Source organism: Taurulus bubalis (assembly GCF_910589615.1).
Source record: "Taurulus bubalis genome assembly, chromosome: 18".
Lineage (NCBI taxonomy): Eukaryota > Metazoa > Chordata > Actinopteri > Perciformes > Cottidae > Taurulus > Taurulus bubalis.
Window position 1 is genome coordinate 15,734,268 of NC_136606.1, and position 26,331 is coordinate 15,760,598.

The window sequence follows — 26,331 nt, forward strand, 5'->3', positions numbered from 1 at the left end:
CAGAGCTCAGTACCAGTGGCGCCAGTGACTCAGTTGCCTGCTGCTAAACAGACAAAAAAAACAAATTCAGATTTTGTATAATTTATAATTGCCCAGCCATCACGTGCAGATCTTATCCGACCATTACCTGCAGTAGGTCCCTCACTGTTTTGCTTATTTTCAGGATACACAAGGATCCGTTCGTGTGGGGACGATTGTGAGTGTGTTTGTGGTGTGTGTGCAACATTGTGTATTTGCATGCTGGTATGGAGAGTAAGAACCAGAACCACGTCCCATGTTTGTTCAGACTACTAACGAATTTTTTTTATGAATAAGGTTTTTTGATTTAGTTTATTTTTTACTTTATTTAAACGGAAGCAATAGAAACAAACACAATCTGAAAAAAAGATACCTCAACATACTATGTTTTAGATTTCAAAAGTGCTCTGAATAAAGATTTGAAAAGAGAGTGGAACTTCTGTGGTTAAAATAGCCTCTGCAACAACAATGGAGTCGATGCAATGGCTACAATCGCACATTACCCTGCATCAAAAACCACAGAAGTCACTCATGTGCAGAATATTAATAATGGATGTCCTTGTTGGTCTAATGTATGTTTCAGTGTGTTGGAACATAATTTAAAACTGCACTTCCCATCCAGTAAAAGTACACCTAACAAGGTTATTTCCTCTGGTTACCAGTATGTTGTTGATTCACTATAGGCAACAAGTTACACAATGGCTTTGTACACCCATGTAGACCCTCACCGTACACAACAGTACAGAAGAACTGTTCTCTTCCTCTTAGCTAAAAACATGCTCTATCCAATTAAGATAGTAGTTCCCCTCCAGGTGCTGTAATGAGACTGAACACTGTGTTCACTTGAACAGGAACTTAACATGTATTTCATCTTAACAGTGAGATTCTCTGGGGCCTCCCTCAGCAAGCAGAGAGTGTGTGCGTGTGTGTGCGTGTGTGTGTGTGTGTGTGTGCGTGTGTGTGTGTGTTCGTGTGTGTGGCAGGGCTCGTTGTGATGTGGTTATGTGTAAGTGACTGAGGAAGTATTTGTTTCTTTACTTGGCAGTTGGCAAGATGTGGGGAAATACAGTACCGGAGGAATAGTAAAGGCTATATGGTGTTGACATTAATATGTTTTTGTTCAAGGGACTGTTTTTTTTTTGTTTGTTTACAGGACGAACTACACAAGTGTTTTTTGTTTTGCTCACCAGACATGCGTTGAAAATGAATATTAAAAGCTATAACAGAATGCACACCACTAAGTGCAACGTTAGATAGAGCCGAACAAGGAGGAAGTGTCGCGCTTTTCAAGCTCTATAACATGAATTACATATGCAATGGTGCCTCTCTGACATACACACAGTTTTCTTCACAAGTGAGTAGCGACCAACTCACACAAAACTGTGTGTAGTATCTCTCGCTTACTTTCCCCCAAAGGAGGACTTTGCTTTTGTCTCACTGCAGTGAGACTGATGATGTGACGATACGAGTGTGGGGGAGATGAGGCCGACTTTAAATGTTTAATATTCATCAGCATGCACGCAACCCTCCATCACGCCATATGACACTTGTTCTGCACAGACGGGAAAGGGGTGAGAGTGATAAAGAAACAGGGAGAGTGGGAGTGAGAGGTGGAGAGACAAAACCTAGAGGTGAGAAAAGAGAAGTTAGCTTTGGAAAGGGATGAAAACAATGCAGAGAGCACATCCAATCAAGAGAGAGGAGAGACTGCTTAGGGCAACTGTAGTGTAAGCAAAGCGTTTGATGCTTGTTGACAGCTGTATCTGTGAGGGTGGGTGGAGGGAGAAAGAGAGAGAGAGAGTGTGTATGTGTGTGTGTGCAGAGCAAACGAAGACCTATAATTCTATACCATGCAAGGTTGCGTGACCGTTCATACCCCACTCTTTGCTACTCCACACACCATTTGCCCTAATTGGTCACACCCACTCTCTCTCTCTCACACACACACACACACACACACACACACACACACACACACACACACACGTATAGGCAGATGCACCAATGCAGACACAACAATGTCCGCATCTCCTCTCCCCATATCCCCCGGCGACAATGTGGAGAATCCTTGAGGGTATATCACAGACACGCATGTGCATACACTTATGCATGCACATTATCATGCACATATACACACCCTGCTAAGCATATGGAAGACAGTCACGCGATCCCTCGCCCATAACCCCCACAACCTTGCCACTTCTTGCTTCCAGACTACAATTAGCTAATGAACAATAAACAGCACCTTGCCTCGTTGCTTACTTTCTTTAGCTCTGTCAAAGCCTCTCATGCAGCTGAGTGCCACCTTTTTTTAAAGTCTGATTCATCCCCACAGCCCTGTCGGATGAACTCAAGCACCCCTTCGAACCACCCATCAAGTTCAATAAGTTCAAACTGAATGTTATTGAACACTATTTTTTATGCGCACCACTACCACACTAGAGCTGGATGTTTCAACCATTTACTCGTTACTTTTAGCTATTTATTCTGACAGTAAGAACAAGCCATTTCAGACATGTTTTGGGGGGTTTTCCACTATTTTCCCCAAACTCTTAGCTAACTATTGCAACTGTTTGCCCTACTTTCTACATTTTCACCTATTTATCACAGTTAGCTCACAATTTAAAAAATGTATCCTACCTTTAGCAATTTCAACCGTTTATCCAACTTTTAGCTAAATATTTGAGCTAACCAACTTTTCCTACTTTTAACTTTCTATTTCAAACAGATATTCAGAACTGTTAACTATTACAATAATGTATCCATTCTGTTTCACCACCTATCTACTACACAGTACATTTAGCTAACTATTTAAACTGTTTATTGAAGACTTTTAGCTATTCATTTGAATCATTATCCAGTATTTAACTGTTTCTGCCCTGCTACCTTGCTAACTACTTTTCAAGCAGCCTCAATCGCTGCTTGTTCAGGTGTTACAGCTGATACTGACATAATGCACTACTGTCGAAGGTTTGTAAATTTGACTTTATCAAATAAATGTAGCTACTATATTAATAAATACTAAATATTTCCAACCCACCGGGCAACTGGAGAGTTAGAAGCATCGCTGGTTGGGGATGGCTGCTCTAGAAACTAAGAGGAAAGAGAGTTGAAGAAGAAACAACATTCATATTTTCAGTCCTGGGGATTTAAAAAATAAACTACTGAATGTGAGAGTGTTCAGTGGGATGCGGTTTTAAAATGAAATGGTTTATATGCCCGGGGGCGACTAGCCAGTTGAAAGGTTACTGAGTGCAACCTGGTGATTCATGAACTGGATATGCAGGCCGCAGCTGACCGTGAGTCAGACACAAGTGTATGCAACACACAAGGAAGCACGCTCATCCTCTTCCACAGATACACACGTCCTGTGCAGGAATGTCTTAGGAAAGCCACTAAATCAGCCCTCCACTGTGTATCTCACGTGCATCCAAAAATACATATTTTATCATCATTATGCACTCCCATATTCAATCCCACGGGGCAAGGCCAGCAAACATGATCTAAACCTACAGGACTAGCGAATGCTCTAATAATTCCCGAGTGAGATTAGGGGGAAGAGTACAGTGAGATTATGTAGCCACTGCCAGCACTGTCTGTTTTGGGTTTTGTTCATGCTCCAGTTGCCTGATTAATCTGCGAGGGTTACTAGAGGATAGACGACGTCTGAGCTGCCTCTTGTGCTGGCGAATGCTTCTACCTACTGGTCGCAACCGCACACTGCAACTGAGGAGGAGTCCAGTCTTTTTTTAAATCACATCGCATGGCATGAACTTTGAGGCCATGTAGAAAATGTACATAAGGAAATAGAAGAGGCTTTTACAGGACGGTGTATCCGTATCTGGACGTATTGATAATTACCGATCGCAGTGTCGCCATTAGTAGTTTCACAATGCAACAAAAATATTGAAGTGGTATTTTTCTCCAAACTAAGAAAACGTTCCCTGTTCATTCGACTAACGTGCAGGTACTATTCATCTCGCTCAACTCACAAAAATGACATGATATAGATTTCCTCTGTGGATTTGGTAAGAGGACATCTGATCACAAATCCCTGCTTCGAATTTAAGGGGTGAGCACCAACATGGAAGTGAGACACTCAAACGGAGTGACGCCTAGCTATTCACAATCTGCCCGTTCCTCCCTCTGGAATGAGAACGAGCCTCCCTTTCTCAAGATAGCAGTGACAGTGACAAGCGGAAACCTTTGAAGGGTGTGTTAAATATTTTGGTGCAAAGCTGTTTGACATTGTGGTTGTTAAACTGTGGAAGGGCTGTGTGTGTGTTCTCTGATCCATGGATGGTATTTTTCCCTTGACAACAAATGTAAAACATCTGCTTTGTCATGTGGTGTGGCCACAGGTGGAAGAACAGACTTCAAAGTTTCACCCAAGAGAAAGCGGTACAACGGCAATTTTCTGCCCCATGTGAGTCATTGAGGATTTGACGTGTTTTGGCCTCCAGTGGAATGCATTTAATCAATGGTTTTAACTCTGAACGACTGAAATTAACCCATGGATTTAGTCACTCAGAAAATAGCACTGTATGTATCTGTTCTTTCCTAAAATTATTTAGGTTCCAGGAAGTAGTAAAGTACTGGGGAAACTGAGAATTAACAAAATAAACACTTTATTTTTGAACATCCGTAATCCATCATCTTCAGTTAAAATGACTGGAACGTCACTCAACCTTCATTCTCTGTGGAGTTTGAGTCGGTTTGTAATGGTCTATGATCTGAATCAAGATGAATGAGTTGATGATCAAGAAGAGTAGTCCAGCCAGCCACATTAACAGGAAGGTGTTGTAGCCTTCAAACTCCAGGAAGTAGGCTGGGCCCAACCAGACACCCTGATGGTGGAGAGAAAGTATATTAGCTTCCTCTAAGTCCATTTGAGTTACTTTGTTTAAAGCCCTGCAAACACCAAAATATGATCAATTTAATTACCTGTCCAGCAAACCAGAGGAGGAGCAGTCCCACTCTCTGTTTTAGTGACAGACTCAGGTGAGGGATGACCAGAGGGAGTAGACACAGGTACCACAGGAAGTACTATGAAAGGATAACACACAACATATGACCACACCTGATGCAGGTAGGATAAAACCGGTGCAATCACGTTCACTAAATGAGTCTATATGCTGCCTTCCTCTCTTTGTTCTTTCTTTATTCTTACTTTGAGACTATGTCACTTGAACGCTTTGATTCATCTTATTATTGCATGTCAGGTGGTTCTCTCTAAGCAATATGCCTTTTGAATATAAAACTGATAAGTCAAGTCCTGTGTCATCAGAATAAACTACAAAACAACACGCTACAAAAAAAACAATATCTCTTCTTAATTGGATCCTATGACTGCTTGATGTACCTGTGAAGTGCAGACTTTGTTGAAAGAGACAAAGATGGCGGTGTGCAGGAAGCAGCAGAAGGCTAGGTCAGCGTGAAAGGCCCATGACGCCACCACCAGCAGGACGAGCTGAGGCAGGAATGCTGCCAGGCCAAGCCACTGGCTCCACCTGCTGTCTGCGCCAACAAAAGAATTAGATCAGGCTGAGAAAGATCGTCTCCTGCAAGTTTAAACTCCCAATTTAACACGGATGCAAGGAAAATACTTAATAAAATAGTTCCCAACTTTAAAACTGATTTAATAAACAACCACTCAGTTTTTCTGTTTTGCATTACATTGTGGCTTTACTTATTGTATTGTAATGATTGACTGAATAAAACACACAAACAAACAAACTTCATCGCTGCTGACCAGGCACTTCTGCACGCCAGCTTGAACCAGATGCTGGTCTTTGTTCTGTAGTTCTGTCTACAGCAAGGTGTTCCACTAGAAGGCTACGAAGGGCTGGAGCGGTGAATACCTGTGGTGAGGTAGAGCATATAGAAGTATGGAGAGAAGTTGTGTCGGATGTCCCTTCTGGTCAGGTGGTACAAGTAGGTCTCATGAAGAAACTCCCATCCATACCTGTCAATTCAGGAAAGGATTGTTCAGTGTATTTCTTCAGATAAGGGAGGCATGGAGAGGCTAATATTGAGTCATATCAGAAATACTTAAGACATTTTAACTAGCTGGGTAGCTTCTCACATGTAGTAGAAGAGGGCTGTAAGCAAACAGAAAACTCCTCCGGCCACACTTGCAAAGAGGAACAGCTGCCGGTTGAGGAAGCTTCCCATAAACCCCATGAACCAGCTCCACCCCTTTTTGACCTTCTCTGATCTGGCCGCTGGCGTGCGCAGGGACAGAGCGATGGGCAGAGCATACGTAACGGGGTAGATCTTCATATGGACTGACAGACCATAGAGCACGGCAGCCCACATCAGATGCCGGGCTAGAAGAAGAAAACGAAACCAAAAAAAGGTCAAAAGTATTAGCAGAGGAGCTGAGTATCTACATTACAGCTTAAAATGTTGTTTTGAAACTCAAAAGCTTCACACACAACATCCACACCCTTACCTTCCATACAGAGTAACGTCCCCAGCACCAGAGCTGCCAGTATTGACTCAGCATTCCCTCGGCTGGACACTCCCATGGGCAGTGGGTTGAGTAGCCACAGAGAACAAACACGCCGTGCAGTCTGAACATAAATGCCCCAAAAACACAACTTAATCTCAGCTGTGTATTTCCAGCAAGGCGATACGCTGTTGTTTTATCAGGACAAAACAAATGGAGGTATTTGCAACAATAAACAAACTATCCTCTTGAACGATTTCTGTTAATCAACTCAAATCGATTTATTAAAAAGTGCCTAAAAAAAACATACCTCACAGCTCAGACCTCTCAGACGGAGGATTCTGTAGATGAGCAGTCCTGACAGCACGTCACACACGATGAAGAGGATCTTGCCAAACACCACGCTGAGGTAGATGTTGGGGGTGAGCAGCCAGGCTAGGAGAGGAGTGTAGCGGTAGGTTGATCTGTTGTACGGGGACTGGCCCTGTGCAGAAGGTTCCCACATTGAAATGACACATCACAGAAGTAGCAACAGAGTGTACTTGGAGTATCAAAAGTACTCATCAAGCAGAATGGCCCCAAGTCAATGTTATTGGATCATTATTATTGAGGCATTAACTGCATGTTAATTACTCAATGACAAAGTTGAATCTGAATCTGAATTCTGCGTCATGTAAACAGTACTTTAATGTTTTAGTTGGAGATAATTTTAACTATAAATGTATATGGATAAATAAATGTTATGGAGTAATCTGTAACGTGAACGATGCATCATGATCTATGAACTGCTCATGTTTGGGATGTTACATCTTTCAATGAAAGGCAACTAGTAACTTTGGTTGATTGATGATTTGATTGATGAAGTTGAGATTTCACTATGAAATTTCACTATGAAATATGGTTTTGTAATTTTTTTTTTTAAATGTTGCCATTTTGTTTGAAGTCTTTAAAATGTGACGTCAGAGAAATCATTGTTAGCATATCAACACATTAGCATTGACGTCATATAGTAGTAGTATGTCGGAATTACACTCTCGTACTTGAGAGATGTACCTCCCACCCCTCGTCTTCCTCATTGCTGACCCAGCATTATATTAGGAGACACATCCACACACAGCTTCCTCTGACCACTTGCTTCCGGTCACAGACGTTATAAGACTGTTACCTCAGTGATGAATCTGGCAGCATCTGTGAACACATGGTAGTCGATGTCAGTGTACTTCACCACCATGGTCCTGTCCTGGTAGTCTCCATAAGCGACCAAGGCCAGTCGTAGAGCGACGGAAGCCGTGAGGAGGACATGCTTCTCTGTGAGCTTTGTTATTAGCCTCTCCATCACTAGCCAAGCAGCGAAACCAGTTTAGCGGGAAGCTAACGAAGCTAACAAAGCTAGTTTGTCATCTTTGAGCCGGAATGCGTCAGCCAAAGTGTCCTTTTTCCTCATCTCATGATCCCCTACGATTGATGGTGATATAGTCCTCACGTATTGTTAATAAGAGATATGTTTTTGAATAATTGGACTTCAAACAAGACAACCAGGAAGTTATCCGGAAGTGGCATCCCTAACTTTTTCTTCTTTGGCTTCTAGTCGTGGCACAAACACACCGATACATCAGCGCCACCTGCTGGGCTGGAGTAAGATGCATTTACTGACACGCACAATGTCGTCCCTTTGTGTACTGGGAACGACAAACCCCTCGTCTTCATGTGTGATGTTTAGCACAACATTACATGTTACCCATATGTGCTCTGTAGACTTCAACTCTGTGTCCAGAACAGTGAACCTACTTTATGTATTCTCCTGTTTGAATAGTGTAACAGCCCCAGTTTTGAGGGTTCAAACAGAGAGGTTTTTTTTCATGAACATGTGTTATTCTTTTGATCTCAGGGAAGAAACGCCCTTTAGGACTAGGACACTTAAAGTAGTTAATGTAGTATACTCTCATATATAGTTGAGCAAAGCATTACTGCTGTCAGCGATCGGGTTGCTGGAACCACTGACTGATCAGACTGAGGGTTATCCATCTTACACAAGCAGCTGATCCAGATTTTAGAAAATGTCAATAGCATGATTTTCTTTTTAATCTGACAAACAATATTTTTGAACCACACACCTTTATTCCACATGTAAAATTATAAGGACACATAAACTGACCTGGACTCAATGCCAGTTCAAACCTTCATGTAAGCTCTTGTTCTTTATAGTCTGTATTTATTGCATAATGGTACAATTACAAATAACCGCACTTTCCTTGATTACGCCAAACACTAAGGACATTTCTATCTGACGGTTGGATTTCATCACATTGTTCTCTTTGGTTGACTGAACATATGAAATGCTGAAATTGCTTGTTCTGTAGATAAAGTGCAGCAAATCTTGCAACAGTGGTATTTTCATAGGGTATAAAAGTAAAGTTGACGTAGAAAAAAGAGAAATTGTCATTAAAGGCAAATTCTTTCTCAGGGTGTTATGCTTTAAAGGTATAGATTAACTAGGGTAGGGTGTAAAGGGTGCAGCAAACAGGGCCATACATGCATTACAGACAAAGTAAACCAGATCCTATGGATGAGATTAGGTGCAAAAGATAAAACAGTGCAACAACACAATGCTCCAGAAACACAAACAAGAATGCAAACAAAATGCAAACAAGAAGCCACACTTTCAACACCACCAACGATCCTTCTCATTCTGGTGTTAAAGATAAAAGACTCAAAGTGTGAGTAGCTAGAGGGAACTCCAGAGTGTTGATTCTCAACATTCTTCCAGTAATGCTAATAAAATTGCATACTGTTACAAGAGTAGATGTATTGTACCCCTCCTGTTGAGAAACACTGCTCTCAACAATGTGATCACTTTGGGGAGCAGTACCGGCCAGCAAAGAGAACGCTCATGGACTGGTTATGTCGGATGAAGAAGAGGAAGGGGTGGTCTGCGATGAAGGGGCGTGGCATGGCACAGCGAAGCATCATGATAGCAGCGGTGGCGGCAGCCGCCTCAGTTCCCTCCTCGTTGACCTCCACGAAAGCTTTGTGGACGACTTTCGACAGCACCAGGTCGTTGCCGGGAGCCATGCCTGTCACAGGAGAGAACGGAGACGGTTCAGGTTTTGTGTGTCTGTTAGATTAATTACTATGAATATATCTGATATGATCCATGCACACGTCTTACCAGAGAAGTCACACATTGACTGGTCGAAAGCATCCACCATGCCCATGCTGACCAGGACATTCTTCATGTCGTAGCTCTCCTCCATCTTGAACCGAGGAAGCCCCACCTGGAGCTCAACTTCATCCATCATGTCTGGACGAGTCCACTCCACAAAGTTCTCATAGGTCAGCTCCTTCTCCAGCTGGGGTGGAAACACAATCAATGATTGGTTTGCCTGCATCTTGTGGACTTCTTTATGTGTGTGTGTGTGTGTGTGTGTGTGTGTGTGTGTGTGTGTGTGTGTGTGTGTGTGTGTGTGTGTGTGTGTGTGTGTGTGTGTGTGTGTGTGTGCGCACTACCTTCTCCAGACCAGTCGTACTGTCCTCTATCTGATTGGGTAAAAAGATGAGCATGCTGAGCTCCTTTCCTTGGTAAGGCATCTCTAGGATCTGTGCAACAGAGGGAATCAAATTTTACAGCAAATTATATATCCTGTTCTGACAACTACGTTCAATTGTTTGATCGACTAACAGTCAGTATGAATTGATCAACAAACTAGTTACCTGGCAGTTGGCTTCCGGGATGTAAGTCAAGGGGAACTTGGATTTCTGGTGCATCATCTTCACTGACTTGGTTTCATTCTGACAACAAGCAGAAAAATAGACAAAGCTTGAAGAGAAACTTAACACCAAAGGACATTTTGTACACATCTTTTTGTTGCAGTGATGTGAAAGTGTACTGAGGGTGTGGTCAGTAGTAAATAGTGACATCACTGCCGAGGTCAAAAGGATTGTTGGTTCTTTTTCATGGTTTCTGTCACCTGCTGGTGAAAAATCCCTTCATGCACTTCTAGCATTTAGTCCACAAGTTCAAAGCCAGGTCACTTGTTGAACCATTTGCTAATGTTCATTACACAACACACATTCTCTCCCTTCCCTACTTCTACTGGAGTGTAGCAACCTATCATTCATGCGTAGCCATTGGGAAACGCTTACGGTAAGTCTTGAGTAATTTGCAATACAAAAATGTCAGACAAATGCTTTTTTTATTAAATGATCAAATTCCACCCTTTTTGTCTTTCCACCATTTCATATGGTCGGGTTTCCTGCCATGGCCTGGAATGTTGAATTATTTTTGCTTCAACTTTGTTTCACTTCTTTCCATGAAGAAGTCAAAATCAACCTCCATTGCCTTCATGGTTTGTGCTACTATGCAATAAAGTTGTAAAACCCATATTTACTGACTTCTGTCGATCAGTGCTAGTCAATTACAAGTTGTCATTGAGTGTTACCTTGTTGAGTCTAAACTGAGCATCCCGTGTGGCACTCTCTTGAAACTGCTTGTTCCAGTTTCCTTTGAAGTAGATGGCATTGACCAGCACCAGCCTGGTGAGGCTGTCCACAACACCCTCGGCCAACAAGTCCTTGATTTTACCTGGAAATCAAAAGAGACACAAACGTTAAGCAATGCCACACAAATGGAAGCATGTCTCCTGCCATGTTTCCATGTGTCAGACCCACCTTGTGTCTGCTCGTGCACCCATGTGTTGATGTTGAGCCTGGCCGCCTCTGAGCTGAATACGAAGTCCACCGACTCCAGCTCTGCGCTGTAGTGCTTCTTGGTTTTTCCTAAATAATCCTGGAATCATCAATGACACATTTACTGAGTCTGATCACCCAAAATGAAATAATCTCTTTGCTGAACTTTCATGAGTACAGTAACAGCTGGAGAAGTATTTCCATGGTTTGACTTGATGGATACTCGTTCATTGTTCCTTATACAAAGCTTAAAGATTCCTATGTGGGTCTCTCATTCCCTCCAGCCTCATATGTAAACTACACACATGCTGAAACACACACACCTCAACAAACTTGTAGGACTGCTCCCCGTACAGCCTGTTAGCAACACTGAGGGCATACGGAGCGTCAGCCTTGTTGAGCTCGCTCAGCAGTTGGGCAAAGCTAACGTGGACATCATCCAGACAATCCTGGGTTTTCAGGCACTGTGGAAAAAGTAGACGAGTGTTACAGAGATGCACTGAGCACGTGACAGACCAGTCTATTGTAAACAGTATATTAGACGGGTTATCTTGCCGATTAAGTGATGAGTTCTACAAGTTTCCCTTGTTGAGGTTGGTGCTCCACGCTATGCATTAGCAAGTTTGTTACATTACGTTGGGTGATGGTGGGTAGCAGTCGCTCACCTGAAATACTTTGTTGTTGTTCCATAATGATCTACTGGGAAGAAGTGGATTGCTTGGACTTTCTCATCACTTAATGGGTATGATATTTATATTTTGAACAGGGGTACTCCTTTACGTTGAAGGCTTTCAGTATTTCACGACTCTCCACATTCTGTACATACTGGATCTGAGAACACTGTCATCATTTACATGTCAAGGTTAATGCACAACATCCCAACACCGACTGAAAAATATGGCAAAAGACTAAATTGAAAAAGTAGAGGGACCACTTTAACACCTTTTAAAACTGACTTTAAAGAACCCATGGAAAAGAAACATCCACGTCCCTCCACCACGTTGTTATTTACAAGGTTATCTTTAAAAATACACGACCAATCTGATGATTCAGCTGAATTCAGAGCGGTGAGTATCCAAATCAGCAAGACCAACACAGTCATTTTCGTAAGTCGTCACCACATCCAAGAAGGTTTTACACAAGAATAAGGAAACAGCTTAATTTGTGTGTACACTATTTTCTTAAGTTTGGTTGAGAGGGTTAAGTCTAATCACACGGTGGTTTCCAGTAGCTGCAAGAGATAAAAAAGCAAACCAGGAGGAGGCCATCAATAGAACAGCCAGGACTACATTCCTGTGTATTTGTAATAATATGTGGACACACACACTAAACCTTCAGTACACAGCAGTCAACTCGGGTGCCTCCCTTGCATTGCTGTGTTGTTGTTTTTTTCAAATTCAGCTTGAGCTGGCAGCAGACTGGAGATCAGTAAGCAAAGCAGCACAGAACAAGCACAAAAATTCTCTCTTGAAGCCGCCGGCTCTCCGTCCCCGAGGATCCCCTCACCAGATGACACCAGACCGTTAGTAAAAAGCCCCTCAGTGAGTTTATCATTCCTCCGCTGTCGGCTTTGTTACCATCTTCTGAAGCTGCGGCGGCAGTTTGAACGCAGCCTGCTGCTGCATCTGCATCTGCTCTGCTCCCGCATGCCGGGGCTCCTCTGCCTCGGTGAAGCTGAGGACCTACAGTGGGGGTGCAGCTGTGTTGACTGTTAGGTTAGACACCAACCTGTCTCCGGACAGGAAGATATCATACCAGTTGTATGCAGCACGTTAATTTGGAAGATGGATCCAAGATGATGCCAAGTCGCATCTAGGTCTGTAGAAGTGAGGAAAACCCTTTTCTGCTGTGATAAACCCCTCTCTGGCACGAAGAGATACGGAGGTGATGACCGTAGCTACACCTTATATTGCAGGCACCAATTGGATTGAATAACCACGTTAATGGTTGGCGGGAAGATAAATGACAAGTTCTTGCAATCTCGGATGATCTAACTGCTCAACGGATTGGAGTATTTACTGAAGCAGCTGACATTTCTTTTGGTAAGTGGCTGCTAAAAGTCAAATCCTCATTAGCGGCCTCATGTCACTGTCACCTCTGCTCTCTTTCACTCACTCACACGCCCACTCACTCACTTACTCACCAAGTCATGCTTGCACACAGTGAGCTTCCACCTTCTGGAACAAACCCAGCCTTTACACAAAGAACACAGCAGGACAAAGCTCCTGGCTTTGCTGAGTGAACTCTTTCATAAAAGGATGTATTTATAACACCGACTTTGTCCCTGACCCTGTCAAGCAGCTCGGAGTCGTCTGGGTGTGTCTTTGCTTGAGCGATCCTTTAGAAAAATGTTGTTATTTTCATTCTTCTGCTGTTGCTTCTGCTGTTCAATCTGCCACTGTGTGTTTTTTTTGTTCTCATCAAGGTGTTAAAGTATAAAGCAGTCCATTATTATGGAGTATAGTACTATGCATAATTACTTCCATACCTCATCATCACTGAATAGACATCAATTAGGCTTAAAAAAAAATGCTTCTTTTTTTTCCTACAAAGGAAATTAGGAAATTAATTAAAATTCAGGTGGTGTGCCTACATTGTTAATGGGAGCACAGTAAGAGTAAAAGCAGTCATTACTATGAATGGTCTCATTCTAAATAGTTGGGTTTAATTATTTAATTAATTAGAATTAATTATAGAGGACTGCAAATAGTCTGGAATCCATTCAGCAATTCAACATGTGACACCCAGGTGAGCAAGACAAGTGTCTGCTGCACATAACATAATGAGAATTGATAAGGTGTACAGAATACTTTACCTATATCTTTATTGCCCTCTCACTTCAATATTATGTTTCACGTCCCCATAGAAACACAACAAAGACCCCCCTCCCCACCCACCATAAAACCTGAACAGAAGAGATCTTTGTCATTTCTGCTGACGCCGAAAGGAAACCGCTGGTGATTCATACTGAATGAGGGCCGACACACACGCAGTACGCCTCTGAGCCCTTCATTCCTATCACATGTATCCCACTATCTTCATTGCGGCTTGAAATTATCTCAGGGAGGTGCTGGGTGGACTTTCTGTGGATTTCAGAGGACGCAGCTTGTGGTGGTGTTTAGATGGAGGGCATTTCACTGTGAAACCTGCATCCTTTTGTGTGTGTGTGTGTGTGTGTGTGTGTGTGTGTGTGTGTGTGTGTGTGTGTGTGTGTGTGTGTGTGTGTGTGTGTGCGTGTGTGTGTGCTGTACCTCTGACATCTGCGTGGCTGTGTTGCCTCTGGCCCCCAGCATCACCATAGCCAGAGCTGAAGAGATGCTGAAAGGGGAGTAGAAGACATTCGCTGTCTTGTCGTCATCTCCAAACTTTTTGAGCAGCGCCAGAGAGAAGGTGGTGTTGGCCTTGGACAGAGGGGTTGGTGATGCCATGGTGTCTGCAAAGAAGGGAGGGCCGACTAGCATTCATTACTGTGTTACAAACTTCTAAAATGTTTTCATAAGTGTGTGTCTCTTTAGCTAGATATACTAGTACTATTTAACTAAGTAAGTGGTGGTTTTCATTCATAATTTAAGATTATTTTGAAATTAGCTGTATCGTTGGTGGTGTCTATGCAAATGTTCTGGTAGATTGCAATTATATTTACAAAAAAATCATATATTCTAGAAAGTATTTAATAAATCATTGTTTGTCAATATGATGACAACAATTTACACATTTTATAAAGTATTACATTTCCGCATTCATCAATGTTATAATAACAGCTGAAATGGTGAATGTCGCTCGTGGATAACACAAAGAGTAGCTACTTATCATGCTACATTTACTAGCAATATATTACAATATAGAATAACCCATTCTAGCATTTACTATACTTCATTCTTAACGCCGCACCATGAGTCATCCAAGTGTAATGCCTGTTATGTATGCATCTATTACACAGTTTAACGTGACCTGTATAAACGAGTAAAGTTACTATTAATACACCAACTGTATATACACTAAATAATCCCATCCCACCGTCTCAATCTGAATTAAACTCATCTTCTACTTACTGACAGAGATTGTTCTTGTATTCCTCAAGTGTTCAATCTCCTTTTCTTCACAGGAAGACTTCTGTCTCAACCATGAGTTTTATTATTTACTCGCTGACTGACACGCCCCGAAAACTTTCCAAATGAGCTTCCGCATTTTCATCAAGGATAGTATAAGAGGAGAACTCACGGCGTACACCATAGAGTCACAACGCATGCGCAGTGACATCTGGTCTGCGCTTCCTGGCCGGCTCATTACCTGGCGCACGAGCGTGCCTAAAGAATTCTGTGTGGCGGAGCGCAACAAAAGAGCACCTGACAGGACACCGTCCCTTCTAGCGCCGTCCGACGTCGCAGCCACAGGCACACTGCGCATGCGTCATACCCCATAGCCCAAGAACGTGTCCAAACCTTCCTTCTATAAGCCCATGGATGTGAACGAGCCTTGATCATGTGTCATTGTACGGAAGCCGTACGGGGATAGTAGCTTTCAGACTTCTCATTACTGTAAACCACAAATCACACTTTATACACTTTAATCACTTCAACCGGTGCAATATAAATACATTCTGTCTGTATATATAATATTGTTATTGTGGATTCTTAGTTTTTTCTTACAGTTTATGTATATTACACCTATTCTTACTACCTATTCTTACTATATGTCTCTTGTGTGCACTTTACCTGTCTGCTGCTTTAATCCTGAAAATGTCCCCAATGCGGGACTAATAAAGGAATATCTTATTTTGCAATTTTTGTACATTCCCAAAGGAGCTAGTTGCGATTACTCAGCAAAACCAAACCTTAATCAGAGAAGTTAATTTGGACTGAGTCTCATGAATGTGACTTTCTAGGGCTTTCATTTTGAAATTCAGCATCAGAATTTCCCGATGTTGGAAGAGGTACTTTTCCTTGAAATAGTTTGCATGTGGTAATAATTAGTGTTTTTTTTAAGGTATCATTCATAACATGTATAATGTTTCATCATGTGACCCGGTGATATCCCACACAACACAGTAAACTGGAGCCAGAGACTACATACCAAACATATACCTTTTATTGATAGATTGAGTAAACTATACCTAAATCAAAAGTGCACAAACAAGAAAGTAAATCATGTGGGACTAAACTGCACTGTCAGGAAACTAAATAAAAACAGTAAATAGTCACACAAAAACAATACAATGTACTTATTCACAGCAAACACACAATAGGTGAAACAATAATAAAATGCCCTTGCAAAATATATGGCTGCTCTATCAGAGCTAATGACCTCTCAGGTGTCTGACTACCCAGGAAGAAATGCCCAGGTGAGCGTCCCACCCCTTTTTATAAGCTCTGCCCCTTTGCCTGGGTCCTTACCACAAGTCATTCATTTAGTTTTATTTACTAATGTATATTTGTATTCTTGCTGTTCACTTTGTAATTAATTTATCTTTGATTTCCAGACCAATTGACTGCTTTATTGAATGAATGTGACATGTCCTATCACGTTCACCGGAGCTTTGCTCTTATTTTGAAGTCAGTTCTTGCACGCTCATCCCGTAATGCCGAGTATAAGGGGACCGAAAACCAACGTGCGGACTGTCTTGACTGTTTTTCAAAGTGGAGGCTGACTGGACTGCAAGCGGCAGCAGAAGGGGACGTTGAAGTTACATCCTGTTAGATCCGATCTACAGGATACTTGTTGTCGGCAGACCTCGTTCGGATTCATTTATATATCTTTGTAAGTATGTATTTATGTGGAAATGTGCATGTATCTTATATTATATGCTATAATTTGTTGTATTTATGTCTGCCTGTGAAAAGTGAAATGTATGTAGAAATGTGCGTGTAGCTGCATCCTTTGGTCTTTTTTATGTCTGCCTGTATACATTACTACTGGTTTTGATATGTGTCGTATAAATAATCTTTGTTATTATCGACCACACACGATATGGTTTTAGAATAAACTTTCATTGCACAGCAGGAGACTAATTTGCCGACAATCAAACATTAAGTATTCCAACTACACAGGAAAAAAGGATTTTCTGCGGTTAATGTGGTGTTTGTTGTCAAATCAAACAGCCAGTCAGCTCTTTGATCTGGCGACAGCCAGGCGTTTCCCCATCATGCCCTGAGTCATGGGCCGTTTCTCAGTCAGCGTTCTTCTCTGAACTTATGTTCTCGTGGACTCGTGAAACGTCATCAGTCGCGGCCCAAGTACTGTTCCAATTCAAAAGTCCGCTTCTCGCCAAGAACGGTGAAAATGCCCGGATGTGACTTGATCCGCCCATTTTACCGGGGATGCATCAGAGCAGACTTGAGCGTACTTGAGAGAGCCAATATCCCAGAATGCATTTCGGACCAGCAAACGGGACCGTGAGCCCCGCAGCACCGGGCCGTCAGCGCTCTGCTGCCCGCCGAGAGCAGCCTGATCTCGGCTGGACTTTTTGAAATGATCCGCTGGCTCCGATGTCTCCGTATCGATTAAACATGAGATATAATTCTGTTTCGAGGATTTAACAAGCAATCATTATTATTTATTCACAGTCACATTAAATCAGTTTGACTGAGGGAAAGGTTAAGGTTTATAACTTAAGATTTAAACTTTTACTTTGAACTACAGCGGTGTCTTATTACTTTTGACGGAATTGTTTGCAATTTTATATATATATATATATATATATATATATATATATATATATATATATATATATATAAAATAATACATATTTATAAACATATAATTTAAATATGTCTTATTACTTTTGACGGAATTGTTTGCAATTATATGTATATATATATATATATATATATATATATATATATATATATATATATATATATATATATATATATATATATGTATATATATGTATATATATATGTATATATGTATATATAATTGCAAACAATTCCGGAAAAAGGAATAAGACACAATAAGACATATTTAAATTATATGTTTATAAATATGTATTATTTTATTTATATATATATATATATATATATATATATATATATATATATATATATATATATATATATGTGTGTATATATATGTATATGTATTATACATATAAGTCCAGACTCCAAAAGTTCACAAGTCCGTACTTGGGTATTGAGAAACGGCCTCTCTGTTCTTTGCGATCCTCTCAAAGAAACCTTGAGATGAGCTCCCTCTGGTGGAACATCACAGTATTGTAACGCTGTCTGGTCGCTTCTATCAGCCTCGGATTTCTGTTCATCCATCCAGCACCTCTGCATTTCCTCTGCATATCAAGCACTTTCTCCATCTTAAAATTAAAGATATCAATCTAAATTCCCATGTCATGCTCGTCCCTCGACCACACACAATTTAGTAGAAACGCCACGTTAAAAGTGTCTCACTGAACTCAGGCATTTACAACCAAAGCTAAAAAACGGAAAGCCTCCTAAATGTGTGTCTGTTGAATTTCAAATTATAATAGGTGATTTTCCTGATGACACGTGTATTTTAAAGCTGTGTCTTTCGAGCTGTGTCATGTCACAGATACCAGATACATTTTTTTTTTTTACAAGTAATATGAAACCAGAAAGCCGAGTTCCATGTAACCTCTTTCGGGCGTGTCAGTCAGCGTGTAAATAATAAAACTCATGGTTTAGACAGAATTCTTCGTGTGACGGAAAGGAGATTGAATACTTGAGGAATACAAGAAAGATCTGTCAGAAGATGAGTTTAATTCAGATTGAGACAGTGGGATGGGATTAATTTAGTTTATACACAGTTGGTGTAACTTTACTCATTTGTACAGTTCAGTTCATATATTAAATACTTTCTAGAATATATGATTTTTTATAAATATAATTACAATCTACCTGTAAATTTGCATATACAACACCAACGATGCAGCTAATTTCAAAATGAAAACCATCACTTACTTAATTGAATATTACCAGTATATCTAGGTAAAGAGACACAAACTTTGAAAACATTTTAGAAGTTTGTAACACAGTAATGAATGCTAGTCGGCCCTCCCTTCTTTGCAGACACCATGGCATCACCAACCCCTCTGTCCAAGGCCAACACCACCTTCTCTCTGGCGCTGCTCAAAAAGTTTGGAGATGACGACAAGACAGCGAATGTCTTCTACTCCCCTTTCAGCATCTCTTCAGCTCTGGCTATGGTGATGCTGGGGGCCAGAGGCAACACAGCCACGCAGATGTCAGAGGTACAGTACACACACACACACACACACACACACACACACACACACACACACACACGCCATTGGGCGGGCAAAGGTTACCAAGGTAAGAACTTGATTGGGAGACGGGAGTGAAAAAGGAAAGCGAAGGGGAAGAAGATGAAGTTAATGGAGGTGTAGTTATAGAAAATGGATTAATAAATGAAGGGCGCATGTCATCTATCTTTTTTGTAAAGTCGCTTGTTAGAAGGGTGGACCACCACGGAGGACAGAGCGAATCAAGAGAGGAAGACTAGTAGAAAGGAGAATGTCTGTGGCAGAGTTAGGATGCATGAGTGAGAAAGAGTCAGTTGAAGGAATGGCTGACAGAACAGACAAGGCCAGAGAGGAAGGGAGAGAGGGTGCGAATGTTGCGACGGACAGCTGCAGAGTCTGTTGTCGAAGTGGGATGGTTGTCAGTTCCAAAGAGTGGGAGAGAGTAAGAGATAAAGAAGTGGTCAGAGACCTGAAGTGGAGTTTCAGTGAGGTTAGATGTAAAGCAGTTTCTGGTGAAAATATAGTCACGGTGGTTGCCAGCTTTGTGAGTAGGAGGGGAAGGACTGAGTGAGAGAGCAAAGGAAGACAGTAGGAGTAACAGGTCAGATGACTGTCTGGATGTTAAAGTCACCCAGAAGGATGAGCGGGGAGCCGTTTCCTGCAAAGTTCGACAGGAGGACGTCAGGAGGAACCAGGTGGGCGGTAGAGACCAACAATGTTTAGTTGAACCGGATGAGTAACAACATAAACATGCTGTTTACAACAGACCAGTCTATTGTAAACAGCATGAAACTCAAAAGACAGTGGGGTAAACAGTCACTCATCACTTAATTAATAGTCTAATATACTGTTTACAATAGACTGGTCTGTCACGTGCTCAGTGCATCTCTGTAACACTCGTCTACTTTTTCCACAGTGCCTGAAAACCCAGGATTGTCTGGATGATGTCCACGTTAGCTTTGCCCAACTGCTGAGCGAGCTCAACAAGGCTGGCGCTCCGTATGCCCTCAGTGTTGCTAACAGGCTGTACGGGGAGCAGTCCTACAAGTTTGTTGAGGTGTGTGTGTTTTAGCATGTGTGTAGTTTACACATGAGGCTGGAGGGAATGAGAGACCCACATAGGAATCTTTAAGCTTTGTATAAGGAACAATGAACGAGTATCCATCAAGTCAAACCATGGAAATACTTCTCCAGCTGTTACTGTACTCATGAAAGTTCAGCAAAGAGATTATTTCATTTTGGGTGATCAGACTCAGTAAATGTGTCGTTGATGATTCCAGGATTATTTAGGAAAAACCAAGAAGCACTACAGCGCAGAGCTGGAGTCGGTGGACTTCGTATTCAGCTCAGAGGCGGCCAGGCTCAACATCAACACATGGGTGCACGAGCAGACACAAGGTGGGTCTGACACATGGAAACATGGCAGGAGACATGCTTCCATTTGTGTGGCATTGCTTCATGTTTGTGTCTCTTTTGATTTCCAGGTAAAATCAAGGACTTGCTGGCCGAGGGAGTTGTGGACAGCCTCACCAGGCTGGTGCTGGTCAATGCCATCTACTTCAAAGGAAACTGGAACAAGCAGTTTAAAGAGAGTGCCACACGGGATGCTCAGTTTAGACTCAACAAGGTAACACTCAATGACAACTTGTAATTGACTAGCACTGATCGACAGAAGTCAGTAAATATGGGTTTTCAAACTTTATTGCATAGTAGCACAAACCATGAAGGCAATGGAGGTTGATTTTGACTTCTTCATGGAAAGAAGTGAAACAAAGTTGAATAAGAAATAATTCAACATCCAGGCCATGGCAGGAAACCCGTCCAAATGAAATGGTGGAAAGACAAAAAGGGTGGATGTTGAATAATTTAATCACTTAATAAAAAAGCATTTGTCTGACACTTTTTTATTGCAAATTAGTCATGACTTGCAGGGAGCGTTTCCTAATGGCTGCGCGTGAATCATAGGTTGCTATACGCTCCAGTAAAAATAATGCTTCCATTTGGTGAAGGGGAGAGAATGTGTGTTGGGTGATGAAGCAGAGTTTGAGTCAATAGACACATCAATGTATTGGTACGACATTGACAAATGGTTCACCAGAGTCACAAATGTAAAGATGTTGGACTTGGAGTCATAACAAGTGACCTGCTTTGAACTTGTGGACTAAATGCTAGAAGTGCATGAAGGGATTTTTCACCAGCAGGTGACAGAAATCTTGAAATCTTTAATCTTTTGACCTCGACAGTGATGTCACTATTTACAACTGACCACACCCTGCAGTACACTTTTACATCACTGCACCAAAAAGATGTGTGCAAAATGTCACTTGGTGTTAAGTTTCTCTTCAAGCTTTGTCTATTTTTCTGCTTGTTGTCAGAATGAAACCAAGTCAGTGAAGATGACATCCAGGCCATAGCAGGAAACCCGACCATATGAAATGGTGGAAAGACAAAAAGGGTGGAATTTGATCATTTAATAAAAAAGCATTTGTCTGACGTTTTTGTATTGCAAATTACTCAAGACTTACTGTAAGCGTTTCCCAATGGCTACGCATGAATCATAGGTTGCTACACTCCAGTAGAAGTGATGCTTCCATTTGGTGAAGGGAAGATAGTGTGTGTTGTGTAATGAACATTGGCAAATGGTTCAACAAGTGACCTGGCTTTGAACTTGTGGACTAAATGCTAGAAGTGCATGAAGGGATTTTTCACCAGCAGGTGACAGAAACCATGAAAAAGAACCAACAATCCTTTTGATCTCGGCAGTGATGTCACTATTTACTACTGACCAGACCCTCAATACTTTCACATCACTGCAACAAAAATATATAAAATGTCACTTGGTGTTAAGTTTCTGTTAGAAGAAAAACTTATTTACTCTTAATCAAGTACTGTTTCACAGTTATATTATTAATCATACAATGTGTAAAGGCTTGTGGCTTCTCATTTGACCTACTCTCCTGTTAAAACATACGTATGCTTTAACAGTGACCTTCTGATAGTTTTGAGACTGTGGATGCCTACATGTCTCTGTGTGAAGAACGTGGTGTTCCTTGTTATCATGACCATGCCGATGCAAGCCAATCTGAAGACGTCATGAGAGCTTCTGTGATTGTTTCATTAATGTATTTAAGAGGTACCTCTCTGCTCATTTATTGAGCAGTCCAGGATACGCAATTGACATATCATGTTGTGTTTCTGACTCTGCTCCTCTTTGCAAAGAATAAATGTCCTGATCTATGATTTTACCTCAAGGTGTCGAGTAAATTTTTCTAACAGTTTCTCTTCAAGCTTTGTCTATTTTTCTGCTTGTTGTCAGAATGAAACCAAGTCAGTGAAGATGATGCACCAGAAATCCAAGTTCCCCTTGACTAACATCCCAAAAGCCAACTGCCAGGTAACTAGTTTGTTGATCAATTCGTACTGTCTGTCAGTCAATCAGACAATTGATAACTTCTTAATCCATTATTAAAAATAACCACTTAGTTTTCAGAACAGGATATATAATTTGAAACCCTCTGTTGTACAGATCCTAGAGATGCCTTACCAAGGAAAGGAGCTCAGCATGCTCATCTTTTTACCCAGTGAGATAGATGACAGTACAACGGGTCTGGAGAAGGTAGGACACACACACACACACACTCACTCACTCACTCACACACACACACACACACACACACACACACACACACACACACACACACACACACACACACACACACACACTCTCAAAGGAAGTCCACAAGATGCAGGCAAACCAATCATTGATTGTGTTTCCACCCCAGCTGGAGAAGGAGTTGACCTATGAGAACTTTGTGGAGTGGACTCGTCCAGACATGATGAGGGAAGTTGAGGTCCAGGTGGGGCTTCCTCGGTTCAAGATGGAGGAGAGCTACGACATGAAGAATGTCCTGGTCAGCATGGGCATGGTGGATGCTTTCGACGTGTCAATGAGTGACTTCTCTGGTAAGACGTGTGCCTGGATCATATCAGATATTCAATACTTATCCTACTCAGAGTCGCGGGGCGCTGGAGCCGATCCCAGTTGACTTTAGGGAAGGCAGGGTGCACCTTGGACAAGTCGCAGGGCACATATAGAGACAGACAACCATTCACACTCACATTCACACCTACGGGCAATTTAGAGTCTCCAATTAACCTAAGCTGTATGTCTTTGGACTGTGGGAGGAGCCCGGAGAACCTGGAGGGAACCCATGCTGCCACAGGGAGAACATGCTAACTCCACACAGGACTGTCCAGACAGTGTCAGATATGTTTATAATAATTCCAAGAACAGGCTTGAACTGACTCCCGTCAACATGGTCAACGTTCCCGTCGTGTAGGGTGAGAAATGGCACTGTGTTTATTTAAAACATTCTGTCTCCGTTCTCTCCTGTGACAGGCATGGCTCCCGGCAGCGGCCTGGTGGTGTCAAAAGTCGTCCACAAGGCTTTCGTGGAAGTCAACGAGGAGGGAACTGAGGCGGCTGCCGCCACTGCTGTTACTATGCAGAGAAACAGCCTTGTCATGCCACGTGCCTTCATCGCAGACCACCCCTTCCTCTTCTTCATCCGACATAACCCGTCCATGAGCGTTCTCTTTGCTGGCCGATACTGCTCCCCAAAGTGATCACGCCGTTGTGAGCAGGGTTTCTCAGTTCCCAATAGCTAATCACACTCTGAGTCCTTTATCTTTAACACCAGAATGACAAGGATCGTTGGTGGTGGTGAAAAAGTGTGGCTTCTTGTTTGCATTACCTCTGTGTGTTTCTGGAGCATTGTGTTGTTGCACTGTTTTATCTTTTGTACCCAATCTCATCATTAGAATCTGGTTCATTTTGTCTGTAATGCACGTATGGCCCTGTTTGCTGCACCCTTTTTATGGTATGTTATCAAAACGTCAAACAACAAATGCATTCCTCAAATAATGGCCGGAATTATTTTTTTCAGGTTTTTCTGAAAAACACAAAATAAAACAGTCTAAGTCACACTCTCGAATGATCTGTTCCACTGATGGAGGCAATTTTACCAGAGATGGCCCGCATCATGAGGAGAGGATTTAGGCCAGCGGTTCCTAACCGGGCCGATGGTCCTTTGGCACCGGGCCGCACAGAAAGAATATATGAAACACATATTTTATTATCAAGGTCTGAAAGATGTTTTATTTAAAAAAAAGACCGGATACATCCGCCTTTGCGTCTGTGCCTCTTGACACATGTCAAGGCGCTCGTCTGGGTCACGTGATACGTTACCCCAAACATTATCAAGCTAGCAAAATATGTAAAAAACAGACGTCTTTTGTGAGCTTCTTTGGAAAGGCCCAATGAATAATAATGTATCCTTTAGTAATCCCCTTGGGGAAATTCTTCTCTGCATTTGACCCATCCTTGGTTAGGGAGCAGTGGGCTGCCCTGTGAGGCGCCCGGGAGCAATTGGGTGTTAAGTGTCTTGCTCAGGGACACTTTGACATGTGAACTATGGGGAGAACAGGGATCGAGCCGACTACCTTGCGGTTACGTTACAACCACTCATCCCCCTGAGCTACAGCCGCCGTTCAAAACGGACAGAAGAAGAAAAGCCGTCGACTTCCAAGAAAAAGAAAGCTGCATTATAAAGACAATATCAGGAGTCCTTCTTAAAATACGGGGTTATCGCGAGAGGTGATTCTCACGCTCTACATAATATGGTGATAATTCACCGTAATGGTGAGTTGTATTTTGTATGCACTTTATATTTGTTTTCATGCCGGTCGTATCATTTGATTTCGTCATATTGATCCCCCACAACTTGAAGGCCGGTCTGTGGAAATATTGTCTGACACCAAACAAGTCCGTGGCGCTAAACAGGTCGGGGACCGTTGGTCTAGTGCAGTAGCTTGCATCATTTGTCTAGTTCAAACATCTGGATTAAAACAGCCAGGATCTGAACAGGTTTAGCGTGAGATGTGACTAAAACTGGATAAACATGTGAATTCGTGAAAGAACGCGATCACCTAGTGACGTCTCTGTAGGAGTGACGTCTCCGTATGGGTGAAGAGTATCACGTGTGATTCTATGTGCGGTCGATTGAGTTCAGAGAATCTAAAGTTCAGTTGATCAGCCAGAAAAGCAGACATTTCTTCTTTCACTCAAAGATATCGCTGAAGAAAGCTTCAAGTTACGATTTCCTGTCCCTGCACTTCTTACTTGGGACCTACAATCAAAGCTTTGACAACTTGTTTCAATAAAAACGTGAGTTTTATACACTTTCTCGACAACTGTTTTCAATGTATTTTACCATGGAGATTTTCTGAACCTCCAAAATACACAGATTTTTATGCTAAGATTGCTAATATTTTCAATTATTTGTGTATAACAATCCACTAGACTGCCTTTTGACTGTTTAAACAAGTGTATTGCAACCAAAGCTGCTTTCTGGGTCAGAACCGATCGTCCAGCATGAGTAAATAATAATAGAACAAATAGTTTGTTTGTATTAAAATAACATTTAGGTGAGACAGATCACAAGTGACCCACGCATGACAATTCATGTATTCCTTATTGTTTTAAAATGTTCATAATTCACACGTTACCTACATACTTGGGATGTTTTTCATATTCAAGGAGGCTACTTTACACAAAAAGTTGTTAATAAAAGTGTCACTTTTATGCCATTGTACCTTGAACATTAACATGATGAGCAGCAAAGTGAAACAACTGCAAAAATGTATTTTTTTATGGAAAAAGCACTGATGTGTTTCCGGCTTTTGGCGATCAGAAAGACAGCTTTATATTTCTGTTAATGTTGGCTGGCGTAAATTTCACTTTGTAAAAAGTATCTAAATGTAGATGTACTCTGTAAACTGTAATAAAGCTTCCAGACTGATAATAATAGTTATAATAGTACTTATCTATATATTGATCCCCAACCTCCCTCGGGATTTGTGAGAAGTTCTTCCGGAGGTGGGA

General features: G+C 41.8%; 3 protein-coding genes across 4 annotated transcripts; 1 reads left to right on the forward strand and 2 right to left on the reverse strand.

The window, feature by feature from the left end:
- Positions 1-4,697: 4,697 nt before the first annotated feature.
- On the reverse strand, positions 4,698-7,805 carry pigm (phosphatidylinositol glycan anchor biosynthesis, class M; the record flags this gene model as incomplete). Its single annotated transcript, XM_079234398.1, has 8 exons — positions 4,698-4,865; positions 4,963-5,064; positions 5,381-5,535; positions 5,880-5,983; positions 6,104-6,347; positions 6,473-6,593; positions 6,780-6,953; positions 7,635-7,805. 8 exons carry the CDS (start codon positions 7,803-7,805, stop codon positions 4,698-4,700), a joined length of 1,239 nt encoding a protein of 412 aa, XP_079090524.1.
- A 768-nt stretch (positions 7,806-8,573) lies between these two features.
- Positions 8,574-15,260, reverse strand: LOC306750658 (leukocyte elastase inhibitor-like). Of its 2 annotated transcripts, XM_079234123.1 has the most exons (10): positions 15,208-15,260; positions 14,407-14,588; positions 12,733-12,837; positions 11,479-11,619; positions 11,138-11,255; positions 10,909-11,051; positions 10,181-10,258; positions 9,977-10,066; positions 9,639-9,819; positions 8,574-9,543 (listed from the first exon to the last, which is right to left on the reverse strand). In XM_079234123.1, the coding sequence occupies exons 2-10, from the start codon at positions 14,581-14,583 to the stop codon at positions 9,320-9,322; spliced, it is 1,257 nt and encodes a 418-aa protein (XP_079090249.1). In that variant the 5' UTR covers positions 14,584-14,588; positions 15,208-15,260; the 3' UTR covers positions 8,574-9,319. The 2 variants fall into 2 exon arrangements, with proteins under 2 accessions (XP_079090249.1, XP_079090250.1); XM_079234124.1 differs by lacking the exon at positions 12,733-12,837.
- A 1,555-nt stretch (positions 15,261-16,815) lies between these two features.
- LOC306750660 (leukocyte elastase inhibitor-like) lies at positions 16,816-24,477 on the forward strand. Its single transcript, XM_079234126.1, has 9 exons — positions 16,816-16,912; positions 19,195-19,376; positions 20,305-20,445; positions 20,669-20,786; positions 20,873-21,015; positions 22,705-22,782; positions 22,915-23,004; positions 23,171-23,351; positions 23,788-24,477. The coding sequence occupies exons 2-9, from the start codon at positions 19,200-19,202 to the stop codon at positions 24,012-24,014; spliced, it is 1,155 nt and encodes a 384-aa protein (XP_079090252.1). The 5' UTR covers positions 16,816-16,912; positions 19,195-19,199; the 3' UTR covers positions 24,015-24,477.
- The last annotated feature ends 1,854 nt before the right edge of the window (positions 24,478-26,331 follow it).